Source organism: Aethalodelphis obliquidens, unplaced genomic scaffold (assembly GCF_003676395.1).
Source record: "Aethalodelphis obliquidens isolate GAN/ISIS:26980383/991018 unplaced genomic scaffold, ASM367639v1 scaffold9, whole genome shotgun sequence".
NCBI classification, from domain to species: Eukaryota; Metazoa; Chordata; class Mammalia; order Artiodactyla; family Delphinidae; genus Aethalodelphis; species Aethalodelphis obliquidens.
The window spans coordinates 27,128,597-27,146,699 of record NW_020837953.1 but is presented as its reverse complement, the minus strand read 5'-3'; the positions used below and the strand labels follow the sequence as shown (position 1 = coordinate 27,146,699).

General features: G+C 45.8%; 1 protein-coding gene across 1 annotated transcript; it reads right to left on the bottom strand.

Moving 5' to 3' along the window:
* Positions 1 to 565: 565 nt before the first annotated feature.
* On the bottom strand, positions 566 to 17,447 carry SYNC (syncoilin, intermediate filament protein). Its single transcript, XM_027109266.1, has 4 exons — positions 17,270 to 17,447; positions 11,048 to 12,188; positions 3,050 to 3,174; positions 566 to 1,443 (listed from the first exon to the last, which is right to left on the bottom strand). The coding sequence occupies exons 1-4, from the start codon at positions 17,320 to 17,322 to the stop codon at positions 1,368 to 1,370; spliced, it is 1,395 nt and encodes a 464-aa protein (XP_026965067.1). The 5' UTR covers positions 17,323 to 17,447; the 3' UTR covers positions 566 to 1,367.
* Between the last annotated feature and the right edge of the window lie 656 nt (positions 17,448 to 18,103).

Sequence of the window (18,103 nt, the reverse complement as noted above, 5' to 3'; positions counted from 1 at the left end):
TAGACCCAGAGGTATAGCAAAGAGCTTTACTCCTTCCCGGGGGAAGTGAAAGACATAAAATGCTGAATCAGAGGTACACAGATTAGTCTTTGATAAAATAACATCTTTTTGAAGTCTATCTCTGGAGAACTACGTGAACTTTCAAGAATGTCAGAGGCAGTGTGGCAGAGAGAATTTAAGGCAAAATTTAAATTTGGAAAAGGTGTTTGACCTTTTCTCATAGAGAGGTTGAATCTCCCCAGTATTTTTTTCACTGGGGCCTGTACTTAGAGGTTAGAAAAATAGGCTCTTGAAAGCCAAGTGCCATAACCAGGTAAAATGTCGGGTTCTTCAATCACCCAATTTAACGTAGTAGATCACTCTGACCCAGAATCATTTTCATGAGGTGAAAAATCAAACTCATCTTTGGGGAAATCTGGATTGGTTCTTTTTTCTAAGTCAGTAGTTCTTTTTTTTTTTTGGCGGTACGCGGGCCTCTCACTGTTGTGGCCTCTCCCGTTGCGGAGCACAGGCTCCGGACGCGCAGGCTCAGCGGCCATGGCTCACGGGCCCAGCCGCTCCGCGGCATGTGGGATCTTCCCGGACCGGCACACGAACCCGCGTCCCCTGCATTGGCAGGCGGACTCTCAACCACTGTGCCACCAGGGAAGCCCAGTAGTTCTTTTAGAGTATAGTGAAAATTACCATGACACAAGAGTAAATCTACATGAATCAGCACAGACTTAAAGAAAAGTAAACTTTGTAAAGGAATTCAATTAAAGTCTAACATTCATGGCACAAAAGAATTCAAATTGTAAACCCATGTACAGTTGACCCTTGAACAACGTGGGTTTGAACTGCATAGGTCCACTTACAACATACTGTTCAATAGTAAATACCACAGTACTATACCTGCAGTGGTTGGTGGAGTCCGTGGATGTGGAGGAACCTCGGATACCGAGGGCCAACTAAGTTATGTGCAGATTAACCGCCACATTGTTCAGGGGTCAACTTGAATATAAGGAAAATCGTCTGCCTTTCTGACTCCACCTGTGTTCCTGAAAAACTTTTGGGTCAACAGAAGGTAAGATACATTCTTCACAATACAGCAAGGTGTGTCCATACATTCTTCCTTTACTTTGTGCGTGTGGAGGGTTGCTGATGGGTGACAGGAGACTTATTTTTCCATTTCTCAGTGCATTGAAATCAGTACCAGCAGCCTATGAAACAGAATCCAGCTAAGAGTTGACTGATAGTATTCTGCCTCCAGCCAGCCCTAGAATCTTTTTAAACAGGTCAGCCAGTATTTGTAACTTTCCCAGAGTGAACTGCTTGCCAAATCCCTGGCCCTCCCTTCTCTGTTTAGAAAAAAGTATGTCCAAAGGTACTCAGTGATCCTTTGCTAAGAAGTTTTTTGTTGTTGTTTCTTGGTTACAGATTCGGCCATATGTTTCTAAACAGCCCCTGTAAGATTGAGAGAAAAAAGGATAAGTTTAAACTTTCTGCAACTTGAAATAATACAGTATAAAGTTTTTGTGGGGTTTTTTGTTTTTGGGGGGTTTTTTGTTTGGGTGTGCTGCATGGCTTGTGGGATCTTAGTTCCCTGACCAGGGATTGAACCTGTGCCCACAGCAGTGAAAGCGCTGAGTCCTAACTGGACCACCAGGGAATTCCCAGTATAAAGTTTTTAATAATGAATTTCTGAAGCTTAGTGCAGGCCACATTGAGGAGAGATTGCTAAAGTGTGTTTTGCATCTAATCAAGGATGACTTTGGGAGGGGCTAGCTAAAGTTTTTCTGCCCACGTTAACTTTACACACAGGTATTACAAGGCCTGAAATTCTGTAATTTCGATTCTTTGGATTAATCATTGTCTTTTCCATGTACTTTTCATCTTATTCACACAAAGGTGTTTAGCAGATCATTTTCTTCGGTTACAAGGTTCTAGTAATCTCCCAAACAATGGGCATAGTCAGTTATTCCTGGATGAAACATGGTAAAAGAAAATCCTAGTATGGGAGTTCCCTGATGGTCTGGTGGTTAGGATTCAGCGCTTTTGCTGCTGTGGCCCGAGGTTCAATCCCTGATGGGGGAACTGCAAGCCATGCAGGCTGGCCAAAGAAAAAAAAATCCTAGTAATTTAGGAAAAGCATCAGTAATAATCGTTATTTGTGAATTTGTATACAAAATGTAGGATTAACAAGGAAATTAATAAGAATTTATGGATATTTATGTAGTATCCAACTTGATCTTTTTTAATCCTTAGTTTCTTTATCCAAGAGAATCTAGCACTTTATAAAGAATGTGAGGACATATTGGTATGTAAAGAACTTAATGGATAGGTGTGTTGCTTGTTTCACAAATTAAGCAATAATCATGTCCTTTAGTCTACAAACAGCACCCTCTTCAGCTTTGTAAATGACTGTTAACAGATTAATTTAGCCTTCTTGGCCTCCTTAGTCATAGTTTGAATTAGGTACCCTAACTGCCTTCTCTGCTATTCTAAGGAAACTTTATGAATAGCAGATGGGGTCACGTAGGGTGAGGAAAGTAAGAATGCACAGAGCCTAGATGTTTTATCCTGTTCTGGATTTCCTGATAATAATCAGGACATATTTTAAGTCCTACTAGAAATTGAAACATTCCAAATGAAGCCTGAATGCTTGAACCAGGCAACCTGGAAGTATGTGTTATCCCTAAATGACGGACTTGTCATTAGACACACAATCTTTTTTTAAGGCACTAGTCTTGTTAGGTTAGGAAAGCAGCAACAATGCAGACACTGCTCTTATAACCTACAAGGATCACCTTGCGGCTGTGTCTGGATTCCACCTGCCTCAGAAGTGGGAGCATTAGCCTGTTCCAGGCTCTTGGGTAGCATAGGCGTTTAAAAAAAAAGAGCCATTTTCCATCTGTTCACGGATGAGCATAATTTGAAAATTTTCCCCCAGTTTTCTTTTTTTTTTTTTTGCTTTTCACTGTCAAGAGAAATTTCTCCTGAGCAACATCTGCCCTCCCCACCATTCCCTCAGCCTTTGTTAGTTGAGATTTGGGTAGCAGCAAAAACTGACTTGTATGTTGCGAGCTCTTCAGCAAGGCTGATCTTTAGCTGCTCCATCTCTTTGTTCTTCTGTTGCTGGAGTTGCACCCCGCTTCTTAGCTGCCTCTGTTGTTCTTCCATTTCCTCCAGCTGTTCCTGCGTGAGGGCCAAGAACATTTCTAATGCACCAAACAACAAAAACCTGACATTGTCCATAATAGTATATTTCCTTACACATTGTTTAATCTCCATAGCAGTATTGACGTTGAGAAATCGATTCAGAGAATTTGTGTTTTGACAGTGATACTGTTTTTGACAGTGATACTGTTCTGAAAGGAGTCTTGTCTGTTAACCACAGCTTACATCTTAAAATCCTGCAAAGGGTGGACAGATTTTCAGAGGGACTTTTTCGTTTCCCAATTTTAAGAAGTGTCGGGGGCTTCCCTGGTGGCGCAGTGGTTGAGAATATGCCTGCCCTGGTCCGGGAAGATCCCACTTGCCACGGAGCCACTAAGCCTGTGCGCCACAACTACTGAGCCTGCACTCCAGAGCCCGCGAGCCACAACTACTGAGCCTGTGCGCCTAGAGCCCGTGCTCCGCAACAAGAGAAGCCACCACAATAAGCCTGCACACCGCAATGAAGAGTAGCCCCCACTCTGCAACTAGAGAAAGCCAGCAACGAAGTCAGCAACGAAGACCCAACGCAGCCAAAAATAAGTTAAAGTGTCGGGGAGGATTTTGATTATCTAGTGGTGAACTAAGAATTTTATAGACCCCTTGCTCTATGTACAAGTTTGTTTCCGTTAATAATCAGTAGTCTTTATAATGCCCAACAACTTCAGCAATTTAAGTTGAAAGAAACCAAGTCTTTGTGTAAGCAATTATTCTTTTTTTTTTTTTTAAATCACTACATTTATTTATTTTTTATTTTTTTTGCAGTACGCGGGCTTCTCACTGTTGCGGCCTCTCCCACTGCAGAGCACAGGCTCCAGATGCACAGGCTCAGCGGCCATGGCTCACGGGCCCAGCCGCTCCGTGGCCTGTGGGATCTTCCCGGACCGGGGCATGAACCAGCGTCCCCTGCATCGGCAGGTGGACTCTCAACCACTGCGCCACCAGGGAAGCCCTAAGCAATTATTCTTGAATATTATATTTGAATCTCCTTGAAGTCAGAGATATCTTTACTTAGTACTTACCACAACATGGCATGCAGATAGATGCTTTATTAGTGAGGGTATCAGAGTTGTTAATTTCCTATATCCTTTGCTTATTACATCAGGACAATTCGTTCTAAAGTTGGAAGATGAAGGTGCTATGCCCTGGAGGCCCTCAGGGGTCTTCAGATAACTATTTCCCATTCTGCCAAAACCAGGCAGGATGCATTCTGTAAATTGTGTCTGCCTAGGATTAATGCCTGAGGAATGAAGATGTCAGCAAATCAGTCTGTGCCTTGGTTGCTAGCTGACATGGATCCTCAGGATCCATGGGGTAGCTGGGAAGGGAAGGGAGCATTGAAATTGGAAGGCACATCTTTAAGGAGCAATGACTTTACCTCAGATTTTGAAGAATAATACAATAGGAATCCAGTTTAGGTGCATACTGTCATTAGAAGGATCTAAATAATTTGTTCACTGAGTCACCCTTGATATACTTGTGGCCTGTTAATCTGCAGTGTTTTGATACTCTGGCTGAATCTCAACTTTCATCAGCATTGTCAAAGGTCTTTTTTTTAGTGCCTAGCCATGCTTTGATACCACACAGAGATGTAGCCTTATGATCTAAGAGCATGTTATCTAAAGAAAAGCATCTGCATACCTCTGTGCCCCAGTTTCCCAAGCCTCACCATCTAGCAAACCTGTTGTTTGCTGGATATACAAAAGACCTGCTTGTGAAGGCTGTCTGCACCATCACTGATAAGCTCTTGACAGGGAGAAACTGTCACAGAATGAAGGAAGTATTGTACAGTGACAGAAATTAAGGACAATCTCCATTCTTAATCCTGTGTAGCACCACTGGGTTAACTTTAAAAACTGCTTTATTGGGACTTCCCTGGCGGTCCAGGGGTTAAGACTCCATGCTTCCACTGCAGGGGGCACGGGTTCGATCCCTGGTTGGGGAGCTAAGATCCCACACGCCGCATGGCGTGACCAAAAAAAAAACTAAAACAACAAAACAAAACAAACCTGCTTTATCATCTCAATCTTTCATAGGCTTTCCATTTTCTTTAGTCTGGCATTCAGCCTCCTGCTAGTTGGACCCTTACTTCTAACTAGAACCTCCATTATTTCTGTAGTCTGCACTGTCCAGTATGGAAGTCACTAGCCACATGTAGCTATTGAGTACTTGAAATATGGCTAGTCTGAACTGCGATGTGCTGTGAGTGTAAGATACATAGCAGATTTCTAAGATTTGACACCAAATATATATATATGTGTGTGTATATATATATATATATATCAAATTTTAATGTTGATTACATATTATAGTGGTAATATTTTTGCTATGCTGGGTTAAATGTATTATTTTCACCTGTTTCTTAATTTTTTTTTAATGTGGCTACTAGAATTTTTTTTCTTTTTTTGGCCACGCTGTGTGGCGTGTGGGATCTTAGTTCCTCAGCCAGAGATTGAACCCATGCCCCCTGCATTGGAAACGCAGAGGCTTAACCACTGGACCACTAGGGAAGTTCCCCTAGAAATTTTTTTTTTTTTTTATAATTTTTTTTTTTTTTTTTTTTTTTTTTTTTTTTTTTGCGGTACACGGGCCTCTCACTGTTGTGGCCTCTCCCATTGCGGAGCACAGGCTCCGACGCGCAGGCTCAGCAGCCATGGCTCATGGGCCCAGCCTGTCCGCAGCATGTGGGATCTTCCCGGACCGGGGCACGAACCCGCGTCCCCTGCATCGGCAGGCAGACTCTCAACCACCACGCCACCAGGGAAGCCCCCCCCTAGAAATTTTTAAATGACATCTGTGGCTTGCATGATACTTCTGTTGGAGAGTGCTGCTCTAGTCTGACCAAGTCAGATTTCTGTGCCTTTACTCCTGCCATTTCTGTCACCTAGATAGCATCTGTTCCCTTATATTGAATTTTTTTTTTATTCATGTCTAACTCCCAACCAGATTGTAGGTTCCTGGTTCTTAGTATGTCCGGCACCCTACACATAATGCTTATTGAAGTGAAGCATGCAGATAGTAAGCATATTCTATCTTTTGGCATTAGAAGTCTACCAATTTCAAGCTAAAAACTTTGAGATCATTCTCAGCAAATTCCTCACCCTGCCCACTGCAACCAGTCACCAAATGCTACCCATTTAACTTCACATCTCTCATCTCTCCTCTAAGTGGTGTTTCCAGGCTCTTTCAATCTACCCTCCACACTGCCACTTAGAGTACGTAACTACGTGGCAGGCACCATTAGCAGCACTTTACAGATATTAACTAGTTCATTCCTTGCAACAGCCCTATTAATCCCATTTTACATGTGAGGAAGCTGAACCACAGAGGTTAAGTCATTTGTCCAAAGTTTCCCAGTTAGTAAGTGGTAGAGCCAGGATTTGCCACTGACTTACAGCTCATACTCTTAATTGCTTTATTGCCTTCATATAGATAGATATAAAAGTAGACATAGATGATAGATAGATAATAGATAGATGATAGGTAGATGATAAGTAGATGATAGATGAAAGATAGATGATAGATGAAAGATAGATAGATGATAGATAGATAGATTGATAGATGATAGGTAGACAAATGATAGATGATAGGTAGATAGATAGATGATAGATAAATAGATGAAAGGTAGATGATAGGTAGATAATAGATAGATAGATAATAGATAGGCTCTTAAATGGTCTTCAAACTGTTTTCCAGGAAACCACAGGAGGAGGCCATGCTGGAGTGACCTTGTCACTCTTTAGTTAGAAAGTAGCTCTACTTTTACTTGTTTTACATGTTGGCATTCCATATAAAATTGTTTTGGGGAAAGGGTCTGTGGCTTTGAAGAAAACCTTTTTAGGAAAACCACTGACCTAAAGAATACATAAAGCCAGGCTTCCCTGGTGGCGCAGTGGTTGAGAGTCGGCCTGCCAATGCAGGGGACACGGGTTCGTGCCCCGGTCCAGGAAAATCCCCCATGCCGCGGAGCGGCTGGGCCCGTGAGCCATGGCCGCTGAGCCTGCGCGTCCGGAGCCTGTGCTCCGCAACGGGAGAGGCCACAACAGTGAGAGGCCCGCGTACCGCAAAAAAAAAAGAATACATAAAGCCCTTTGCAATCTGGTCCCAATCTACCTCTCCAGCCTCATCTCTCTATTTCTCACATTCCTTATGTTCCAGCCACACTGAGCTTCTCACTTCCCATAACAACGTCTGTGTTTTCATGCTTTTGTATAAGCTGTTCCCTCTGCCTAGAATACCCTTCCCTTGTCTACACAGTGAATTCATTCTTTAAGGCTCAGCTCAAACACCCTGTAGTAGTTGAGTGTGGACTTGAACTAGATGGCACAGGGTTACATCCTTCCTTCATCACTTCCTAGCCGTGTAACCCTGGACAGATGACTTCTCTGACTCACCTGTTTTCTTGTTTTTCAAATGGTGACAGCAGTTATACCTATCTCAGATGTAAGAATTAAATGAATTATTTACATGTAAAGAACTTCACGTACATGCTAGCTATTGTTAATCCTCTAATGAAATTTCCCCCTTATCTCCCCAGGTGTAATTATACCTGCTTCAGTACAATGCTTTATTCCTACAACTATTACATTGTCTATCACACTGAAGCATATTAATTATTTCATTGATTCTAAAACTCACACTTTAACATCTTACTTTGATCAGGATGCATCTTACGATCAAGTGTATTAGATTTTATGAAATTTTATCTTGCATCCTTCCTGGACTATAAACTTTTATTTCTTCTTTTCTTTTTCTGTTTAATTTTTATTTTTTGTATTTTTTGTTCATTTTATTTATTATTATTATTATATTTTAATTGGACTATCAACTTTTTGAGGACAGGGGCTGCCCCCCACCTCCACCCTACACCACAGCGTCTCATCCCTTCCCAGCACATAGCTCATTGCCTGGCCCATAGAAAATAGGCACTTAGAAGATATTTGTCAAATGAATGGATGATGGTGATGAAAGAGGCAAAGTTTATAGTCATAAGAGTGAAGCGTACCCTTGAAAAGTAATCAGATGCCATACATGGCCTTTGGCAAACAGTTTAGGAAGAAGCCATTTCAGAAAGAAGAATTGGGACTTCCCTGGTGGCGCAGTGGTTAAGAATCTGCCTGCCAATGCAGGAGATATGGGTTTGAGCCCTGGTCCGGGAAGGTCCCACATGCCGCAGAGCAACTAAGGCTGTGCGCCACAACTACTGAGCCTGCACTCTAGAGCCCGTGAGCCACAACTACTGAAGCCCACGTGTGTGTGCTCCACAACAAGAGAAGCCACTGCAGTGAGAAGTCCGCGCACTGCTACGAAGAGTAGCCTGTGCTCGCCGCAACTAGAGGAAGCCCGCGCACGGCAACGAAGACCCAACGCGGCCTAAAATAAACAAATTTTTAAAAAAGAAAAGAAAGAGAAGAATTAGCTCTTTCATACCTTTATTCCTACTCTAATTATGGTATGGCGATAGGAGACACCCATCAAGATTGTTTTCTATAGAATGATCTTTGGAAAGGTGCACAGATCATCAAATCTGAAACAAATCCAGTACAGTGACGAAAATCACTGGGGAAAAAGTTCTACAACTCTAGTACTATGTCAGAAAATTCTAATCCTGAGGATTCCTTACTTAGAGCACCACCATCCTAGTTAGTCTTGCCTGAAATCTAAGTATCCTCTTTGACTTCTCACCTCTCTGCCCCACTCATTCTGTAGCCAAGTTTATTCTACATTTGTTCTTGTATCCTTCCCCTTCCTTTTATTCCTGCTACCATTGTTTCCTTTTACCAATGGTAGCTTCCTAATTAGTCTCCTTGCCTTTGGGTCTCTAGCCCATTTTACACACTGCCACCAATACTGTTTCTAAAAGGAGAGCAACGATCATGTTAATCCCTTGATTAAATACCTTTATGGGGACTTCCCTGGTGGCGCAGTGGTTAAGAATCTGCCTGCCAATGCAGGGGACACGGGTTCAAGCCCTGGTCCGGGAAGATCCCACATGCGGCGGATCAACTAAGCCCTTGTGCCACAACTACTGAGCCTGTGTGCCACAACTACTGAAGCCTGCGCGCCTAGAGCCCACACTCTGCAACAAGAGAAGCCACCACAATGAAAAGCCTGCGCGCACCGCAACAAAGAGTAGCCCCTGCTCAACACAACTAGAGAAAGCCCACGCACAGCAACGAAGACCCAACACAGCCAAAAAAAAATTTTAATGAATAAATAATAAAATAAAAAGAAGCTCTTAAAAATAAAAAAACCTTTATGGATGCAACTGACCACTGAATAAAGTCCAAACTCCCTAGTTTGGATTTCAAAATCCAATGTGATCTGCCCTGATTTACCTTTACAGGTTCAACTCACCTCTCAGTTTTTCACCTTTCACATGCAGCCAAGTTACAGATTATATTTTAGATCTATTAGATTAAATAAAATATATTTAAATTACCTTCACCTATTTCTCTTTTTATGTGGTTATTAGAAAATTTCAAATTATATATGTGGCTTGCGTTATATTTCTGTTGGACAGCACTGCTCTAGATCTTACCTATACTTCAACACTTAGCTCAAATAACATTGTCTTCCGTTATGGGTTCTCTGATTTAATCCACGACTATTATCCCATAGCATTCTTACTTGTACCTCTCTTAAAACACATTACTTCCTACCCTGGGTTACAATTGTTAATGTAACATTTGATTGAGTGTAAGCTGTTAAGGTTAGTATTTGTTTATGCAAAGATAATTAGTGCCCTTTCACTAGATTGTGACCCAGTAAAAAAGCAGTGCAGTGAAGGCGGCGGGCAGCGTTGGGTGAGTGACGGGAGTGCATATATGTATAGTTTGAAAACGTTCAATATTATGACCAAAAAACCCCACCGTTTTCATAATACAACTACAGAAAGCTTGACAAAATCTTCAGTGAAGTAAATGCAGCCATTTTCAACAGAGGACATGTTCCCTTAAGGATACGTCAAAATCTCTGGCAGGGCATAAGATTAAGTTCATCCAAAAAAGGGGGGTTCCAAAAGACAAAAGTACTGCTCTGAAAAGCACCACACTGTGGTCTTCTCATGGTACCCAGCAGCTCTTAAGTCAGCGCTTAACTGATGCATACTCTGAGCCTGGTGGCAGAGATAAGTAAAACATACTCCCTACCTTCCGAAAGCTCACAGTCTGTGGGGGAGAGAGACTTGTTTATGCACTTACTGTTCATCTCCCACTCTGTTCTAAAAGGGATTAGAACTGGCTCACGATCAGAAATAGCTTGAATACAAGTGAAATGGTGACAAATGCACAAAAAAGGAAAACGAGGAATTGAGATTTATAGATTTCATCCCAGTTTTTTAAGACTGGAAAAACTTCAAGGCAGAGATCAGATAGGTGGGGCTTGAGGGTGAATATGGGAGAGGGGAGAGAATGAATACTACCTAGCCTCATTCCCTCCTGCTCTATATAAACCCAAGTGTGATTCACTTAGAATTGGAAACTTGTGACGTGGAAAGAGCACTGAAATATTTGGGGGTGGTCAGACTAGAGTTCAAATTACTCCAACTCACTGGGCCTCAGTTTCCTCATCTATGAAAAATGATAATAGTTGACTTGGAGGATTAATGAAGATAAAGTGAGATAATTGGTGTAAAAGTGCTGTGTAAATTAAGAGTGCAAGATAACTTTCAGCCCTAGCACAGGCCTGAATGAATGAAATGGAAAATGGCGTAAAGAAGTGAGTGAATGGCCCAAGGAACAAATTGATCTTCCTACATATGCTAGTATCCTTCAGCCCAAAGACATTTGGCCCCGATCCCCTTTTCCTCCCCAGGCTAAAAGACTGTACTTCCTTTCATGCCAAGTGGGCCTACCCTGTACTGCTGCACATCCTCGTCTCGTTTTTGCCTCACAAGGGTGGTCTGGTCCTCCAGATTCCTGTTTTGCAGCTGGAGCTGAAGGGCCTCTGCTTGCAGGGGTCGCAGAGCCTCCTTCATCTCCTGGATCTCGGCCTGGGTTTTCTGCAGAGCTCTGGCCGCAGCTTCTTTCTTCTCTAGGAGCCGCAGCAGCTGAGGCTCATACTCCTGCTCCAGGCCCTGGCGGCTCTCTGCCATGAGGTTCTCGAACTGGGCAGAGAGCTGCCGGCTCTCCTGGAGAAAGTGCCCATCCCTCTGGCTTGGAGGTGCTTCTAGTTGTTGCCGTAACTGCTCCTTTTGCTTCTGATAGGCATCCTGAAGCTGGGCTAATTCCTCCGAGAGCTGGGCTGCCCGGGCGGTCAGCACTTCCCGGAACTCGGCAAACTGGGCCACGTCCTGCCGGCGGCACTCCAGCTGATATTGGTAGGACACACATTCCTTCGTCACCTTGAACAGCTTCTGCTTGACCAGTCGGATCTCCTCCCTCAGCCCATCCCTCTCCAGCTCTGCCTGGGCGTGCAGTTTGTAGGCAGCCAGGATGTCGTGGTGGACCTGTTGCACCTCCTGCAGGGCTGGTTCCCGGAGCAACACAAGCTCATGGATGAGCTGATCCCTCTCCTCTTCCAGCTGGGCCACGGCTTGGACACACTGCTGGAAACGCCCCTCCAGCAATTCCAGGTCCTCTGTGCTCAGGCTCCCCTCTGTGCTGGGACTCGGCCCAGCTCTGAGGCTCTCCTCGGGGTTAGGTTTCTCCTCGCTCGGGACTGTCTCTCCCCCATAAACCATCTGCTCTGGGCTTGTAGTCTTCCCCGGCTTCACGGGCTCTTCCACATATAGCATCTCCTCTGGCTTTCCTGGCTCCTCCACATACAGGGCCTCATCAGGCGTCCTGGTCTCCTCAATATGCAGCGTCTCCTCAGGCTTCTCGGTCTCTTCCACATGCATAGCCACATCAAAGTCACCTGTGTCCCCCGGGTAGAGAATATCCTCTAAGTTCAAGGTCCCTTCCAAAGACAGAGTAACTTCTGGGTTCCAGGTCCCCACCTCATACGGGGATTCAGAGTTCTCTTGCAGAGAAGTGGCCTCTGCTCTTGTGTTCCTGCAAGAGAAATGACAAGGTGAGAGGGCAGCCACAGTCCTGGGATGGTTTGTGACTGGAGCCAGTAGGACACAGGCCTAATTTATATCAAATTCTCACATCTCAGAGAGCACATGTCTGCCCCTTCCCTCCATCGATCCACCCCGACACAGCCCATTGCTTAGATCTGACACCATTCCCATGATGTCAGTGTCGAGTCTCTGCTTACATACCTTCAAGGACTGGAAACTCACACCTGAGCTACTATATGTTCCACCGTCATAAGAAAATTCTAGTGTTGAGGTAAAACCTTCCCTGCAATTTTTCCCTGGGTTTGATTCTTCTTTCTAGAATCAGACAAATCTAATTTCTCTTCCATGTAAGTTCTTTGAACACTTAAAGAGAACTGATTTATCCTTCAATTATTCCATGCATGCCAAGGTTTCCAGTACCCACCTCATTTGGGTCACTTCTTTCTGACAGGCTCCAAGTTGACAGGCTCGCTATCCCTTGGGGATGGGTATAGGAAGCAATACCCAGGTGTACTCTGAGCAGTGATTCTCTGGACACTATACTCCTATTGTTGCAGTCAAGACACCCTTAGCATATAGGGCAGCTCCATCATATTCTGGATAAATGCTGAGTTTGACTAAAATCCTGAAGACTTTTTCACACCAAGTGCTTTTAAACCACATCTCTTGTTCCTATAAAACTTCATCTTGTTGGAATTGGCCCATCCTTCTAGCCTGTCAATGCTCTTGAATTCAGATTCTGTGATTCTAACAGATGAGCCCCTTAACCCAGCTGCCCGTTGCCTGCTAGCTTACTCAGTTCCTATGGAGGAATGCTCTCCTGGTGCTTTGGCCCTCAAGTGGCTTTGGTCTTTCCTGTTTCAAATGCATCTTACCTGCCTTGGATCTCTGAGCAATTCTTTGAAAATATAAAATACCATGGAAATAATAATAAATTATACTTTTAAAGGTCTTATATACACCAGGCCCTGTTCTAAATGTTTTACATATACCGATTCATTTAATCCTCATAACAATTCTATGAGGTGGTTACATTTATTATTCCCATTTTACAGATCAGGAAATGGAGGTCAAAGAGATTAAGTAATTTGCTCAAGGAAACTCAGATACTTAGAGTGCACCACTCACAAAACAGACTAAATTTGAGTGTAGGTTTCAATAAACTTTTCTTTTTTAAGATATAAAGTATAAATGAAAAGCCTCACATATCAAACAAAGAATTTGATTTGTCTTGAAAAGGCTTACTTGTATCCAGGTTTTCAGCTCTATTTCTCAGCTCCAAGTTCCTAATAAAGATTACTTTTATTCTAAATCGTCTTCTCAGTCCTCCTCTCTACACCCCAGGAATCCCTGGCTTCCCTTTTGTATCTCCTGATGGCCCTCTGGAAACCACAAAAGTGTGTCTTCATCAGGCCCCAAACATCACTGGCCTCATTCAACCCCAGCACCTGCACCAAAACCTAAAACTTAATGACAACTCAACAATCACCTAGTCCATTCACTTCACTTTACCAGAGATGGAGTGCTTTTTTTGTTTTTTATAAATGCATGTATTTATTTATTTTTGGCTGAGTTGGGTCTTTGTTGCTGGGCGCGGGCTTTCTCTAGTTGCGGCGAGTGTGGGCTACTCTTCGCTGCGGTACATGGGCTTCTCATTGCGGTGGCTTCTCTTGTTGCGGAGCACGGGCTCTAGGTGTGCAGCCTTCAGTAGTTGTGGCTCGCAGGCTCTAGAGCACAGGCTCAGTAGTTGTGGTGCACAGGCTTAGTTGCTCCGCGGCATGTGGGATCTTCCCGGACCAGGGCTCAAACCCGTGTCCCCTGCATTGGCAGGCAGATTCTTAACCACTGTGCCACCAGGGAAGCCCTGGAGTGCTTTTTTAGATATCTTCATCTGATGTTACTTGGCACCTCAAACTCAACTTCCACCAAATTATCCTTCTCCCTGAGCTTGTTACACCTGTATTTTCCAGCTCAGAGAAATATATCACCATACACCAGGCTGATGAGACAAGCAGTCTTTTTTTTGTTTTTTAATTGGAGTACAGTTGATTTACAATGTTGTGTTAGTTTCTGCTGTACAGCAAAGTGAATCAGTTATACATATACATGTATCCACTCTAATCTTCTAGATTCTTTTCCCATATAGGTCATTACAGAGTATTGAGTAGAGTTCCCTGTGCTGTGCAGTAAGTCCTTATTAGTTATCTATTGTATATATAGTACTGTGTATACGTCAATCCCAATCTCCCAATTTATCTCTTCCTCCCCTTTCCCCCCTGGTAACCGTAAGTTTGTGTTTTACATCTGTGACTCTATTTCTGTTTTGTAAATAAGTTCATTTGTACCATTTTTTAAAATATTTCTTTCTTTCTTCTTATTCTTTATTTTGCTGGGTCTTAGCTGCAGCAATATGGGATCTTTAGTTGTGGCATGCAGATTTCTTAGTTGCAGCATGCATGTGGGATCTAGTTCCCTGACCAGGGATCAAACCCAGGTCCCCTGTATTGGGAGCGTGGAGTCTTACCCACTGGACCACGAGGGAAGTCCCTGTACCTTTTTTTTTTTTTAGATTCCACATATAAGTGATATTATATGATATTTGTCTTTCTCTGTCTGACTTAACTTCACTCAGTATGACAGTCTCTAGGTCCATCCATTTTGCTGCAAATGGCATTATTTCATTCTTTTTTACGGCTGAGTAATATTCCATTATATATATGTACCACATCTTCTTTATCCATCCCTCTGTTGATAGACAAGTGGTCTTTAAACAGCCAACTCACTAAGAACTGACGTTTCTATCTCAGAAAGTCTCTATCTCCCTCTTCACCCCATTGCCAGGACCCTCGTCCAAGTCATCATCCCTCACCCGCACTTTCGTACCAGCCTTCCCATAAGCCTTCTTCTGTCTCATCCCAGTCTGTTCTTGACAGTGCTGCAGCTTGCTATAATACAAAGCAAACTATCTTGCTCCACTTCACCATATATAGCCAACTGCTTAGCATAGATTTAAGGCCCTTAAAGATGTGACCTCAACATACCTCTTCAGCCTCATCTCACATTACTACCCATAGCCCACCCAATGCTTGACAACCCGTAACATGCGTTAACTTTTCTACCTCCTACTCCTACCCCACAATGTCTAAAGGGTCCAGCTGAGAAAATACAGTTCATTGTATACCACCTGACTAGAGAACAGTCCTACACTACCTGGAAAAGTAGAGTTCCTAATGCCAGGAAGGATGCACCTGCTCAGCTAGCCAGACCCACCCGGATCCTCAACAGAGTCCCTGCTTTGCCAGCAGACGGCCCTCACATCATGCTCCAGCTGAGTACTCCACCCTGAAATAACGTAATTGTGTTCAAGGAAGTATTCTAAGCGTTTCCCATAAATACTCATTTATCTGATGCTCATCCATTATCCCCACTTTATAGATTAGGAAACCAAAGCACAGAGTAAAGAACTCACTCAAAGTTCTACAACTCGTACGTGGTGGAGCCTGGCGAAGGCCGGCAGTCTGGCTCCAGAGCCGGAGCTCCTTTTTACCACTCTCATCTTAGAACAGGCATAAGATCTGAAAGAGGTAAAACAACTACGGCAGGTATAGAGCTCGGCCCTAGCATTCAAAATATATTTATATCTATTTACCTAACAAATTTCTACTCATCCTTCAAACCCTGCTCAAATTCCACCTCCTCTGTTAAGCATTTCCCAGACAACTCCCATTCTTGTGTTCTCAAGGCACTTTGTAGGCAGCTCATCTTTGAACTAAGTGCTTTGTGTTACAGAAGAGCATGAATCTGCCTCCCCTGATAGTCCATTTCCTAACAACAAGTACAGTTATTCTCTCTATATCCCAGGGTGGGGCTCTGTAGAAGGTAGGCAGGCAGCAACCAACTGAGCTCCAGGGAGGAAACTTGCCCAAGGTCGAGTGGCAAAGCTGGAAGTAGATTCCAGGTCTCCTGACTTGCAGGCAGTGCTGTTACCACACACCACTCAGTCACCCCATCCACAGTGCCAGGCCTCTGCTAGGTGTTGCCCTCACACTGCTGTCTCTCTCTAAGGAGCTGGGGAAAAGTAGATTATGGGAGGCCTAGGGGCAAGGGGGCCAGCTTAACTGGGGCCTCTGACCTCAGGTTTCCTTGGGCTCCAAGCAGCCTCCCTCTCTGCCACTTTGTCCCTGTCCCTAGAGGATTCCATCAGCTCCCAACCCATCAGGGATGTGACTGGGAGTGTTTGTGATACTGTGCAGGCATGAGTTGGTGTGTGACTCTGTGTGTACCCCTATGTGTGTACAGGTGAGTGCACATGTAAAACAAGGCTCAGCTTTGTGTTCTTGGTGACAGGGGAGGGGTGTCAGGTGTGTGTGTGTTTGCACCTCTACCTCTTGGTACAAGAGGAAGTCCAGGGCTACAGGCTGACCTGGGGCAGAAATGCTCCCTACTCGCCCCAAATCCTTCAGCCACAGGTCCCCTCCCCGCTAACCAGTGGTGGAGCTGACCGTTGAATGTTGGAGAGGGCCTCCCCTCCAGGGCCCCTGCCAACCAAGGCCCTCTTGCTGGTCTGGGACAGTAGACTCTCCCCCCAACCCCGCCCCGTCCAACACCACCCCAAGCCCCAGACCAGAGAGAACCAGCTGCTTGAACACTCTCAACTCCAAGCTGGCAGCCGCCCAACCTTGCACGAAGTCTCTTCCACACGGCAAATTCAGCAACTGGAGGCCTCCATCTCCAGCTGCATTTGGGGTGAGCAACGAAAGAAAACGGGTAGCGTCTTTGGCCACTGGGGGCCGAAAGGCATCTCACGGTTGGTGCCCGCTAGTGTGAAGCGGTTAATCCTCGCACCGCCCGTGGGAGGGGGAGGGGTAATTATAAAAAGTCCCAGACAACCGGAGATGGCAGGCCGGGACGAGACGCCCCGATCTCCCTTCGCGGGTGGCTCCGCCCCGTGCCCCACCCAGGCTGGACCCCCGCCCCCGCCCGGCGAAAGGCGCTCGCGGGGAGTGGGGATCCGTCCAGCACCCCTTCCCCAGGGGGCGGCGACGCGGCCCCGGGACGGTCCTTTCCTACCTCGCGGCCTCGGCGGCGCCGTCCCCGCCGCGCCGGGGCTCCGGGCTGGCCATGGCTGCGCGACCCGGGCTGGGCGGCCGCGGTATTAATAGCTGGCCCCCCGGGCAGCCCGCGCCCGTCCGCCGCACTGCCAGCTGCAGCCGACACCGGATCCCGCCGGCCCCGGGCCGGGCGCGCCCACTTGGCCCAGGCTCCCGCCGCGGGAGGAGGGAGCGGGCCGCTAGGCCCGGGGGCGGGGAGATGCCGCCCCTCCCACGACAAGCGGAGGGTGTGGAGGGAGGTATGGGGGGGGGTCGGCGTCTCCAAAACCAATCCCCCTGAGGTCTTCCCGAACCTTCTTTCTCTCCACCCTTCCCTTCCGAGGGTCCCGGTTTGGGCGGGGCGGGGGGGCAGTGGAGGAAGGTGGCTCCGCAGCCTCAGGAGAGCGCTTGCCCCGCCAGACCGGCCCGGGAGGGGGGCAGGGTGTGGGGTTGGGGACCTCGAGGGACCCCGCACCCTGCCCGCCGCCCGCAGGAGTTCGGGGTGTCAGCCGCCGCCCGGCGCCCTGCGATGCCCCCTCTCCTGAGCGCTGTGCCCCGCAGCTGTCGCCGAGGTCTGGCGGAGGAGGGGGTAACACTACACCCCGTACGTTTGGGGACAGTCCGGAGCCTGGGGAAGGGCGGTGGGAGGACTGCGTGGGAGGGTTTAAGCCTCTAAGGTTCAGTCCATATTTAACACCGCTTTCCGCCCTCACGCTGCGAGGTTTCCAGGGGTCTCTCCGCTTGCTCCACCTGTCACCCCCCACCCGCCCTGCTTCTGCCCACTCCAAGGCGTGCCCTCTCCCCCAAGTCCTTA

Excerpts from the sequence above, each read along its gene's own strand:
- SYNC (XM_027109266.1), bottom strand. The coding sequence starts at position 17,322 with ATGGCCAGCCCGGAGCCCCGGCGCGGCGGGGACGGCGCCGCCGAGGCC. Across the intron at positions 12,189-17,269 it reads GGCGCCGCCGAGGCCGCGAG|GAACACAAGAGCAGAGGCCA; the intron begins GTAGGAAAGGAC and ends TTTCTCTTGCAG. Across the intron at positions 1,444-3,049 it reads GAAGAGCTCGCAACATACAA|GGGCTGTTTAGAAACATATG; the intron begins GTCAGTTTTTGC and ends TCAATCTTACAG.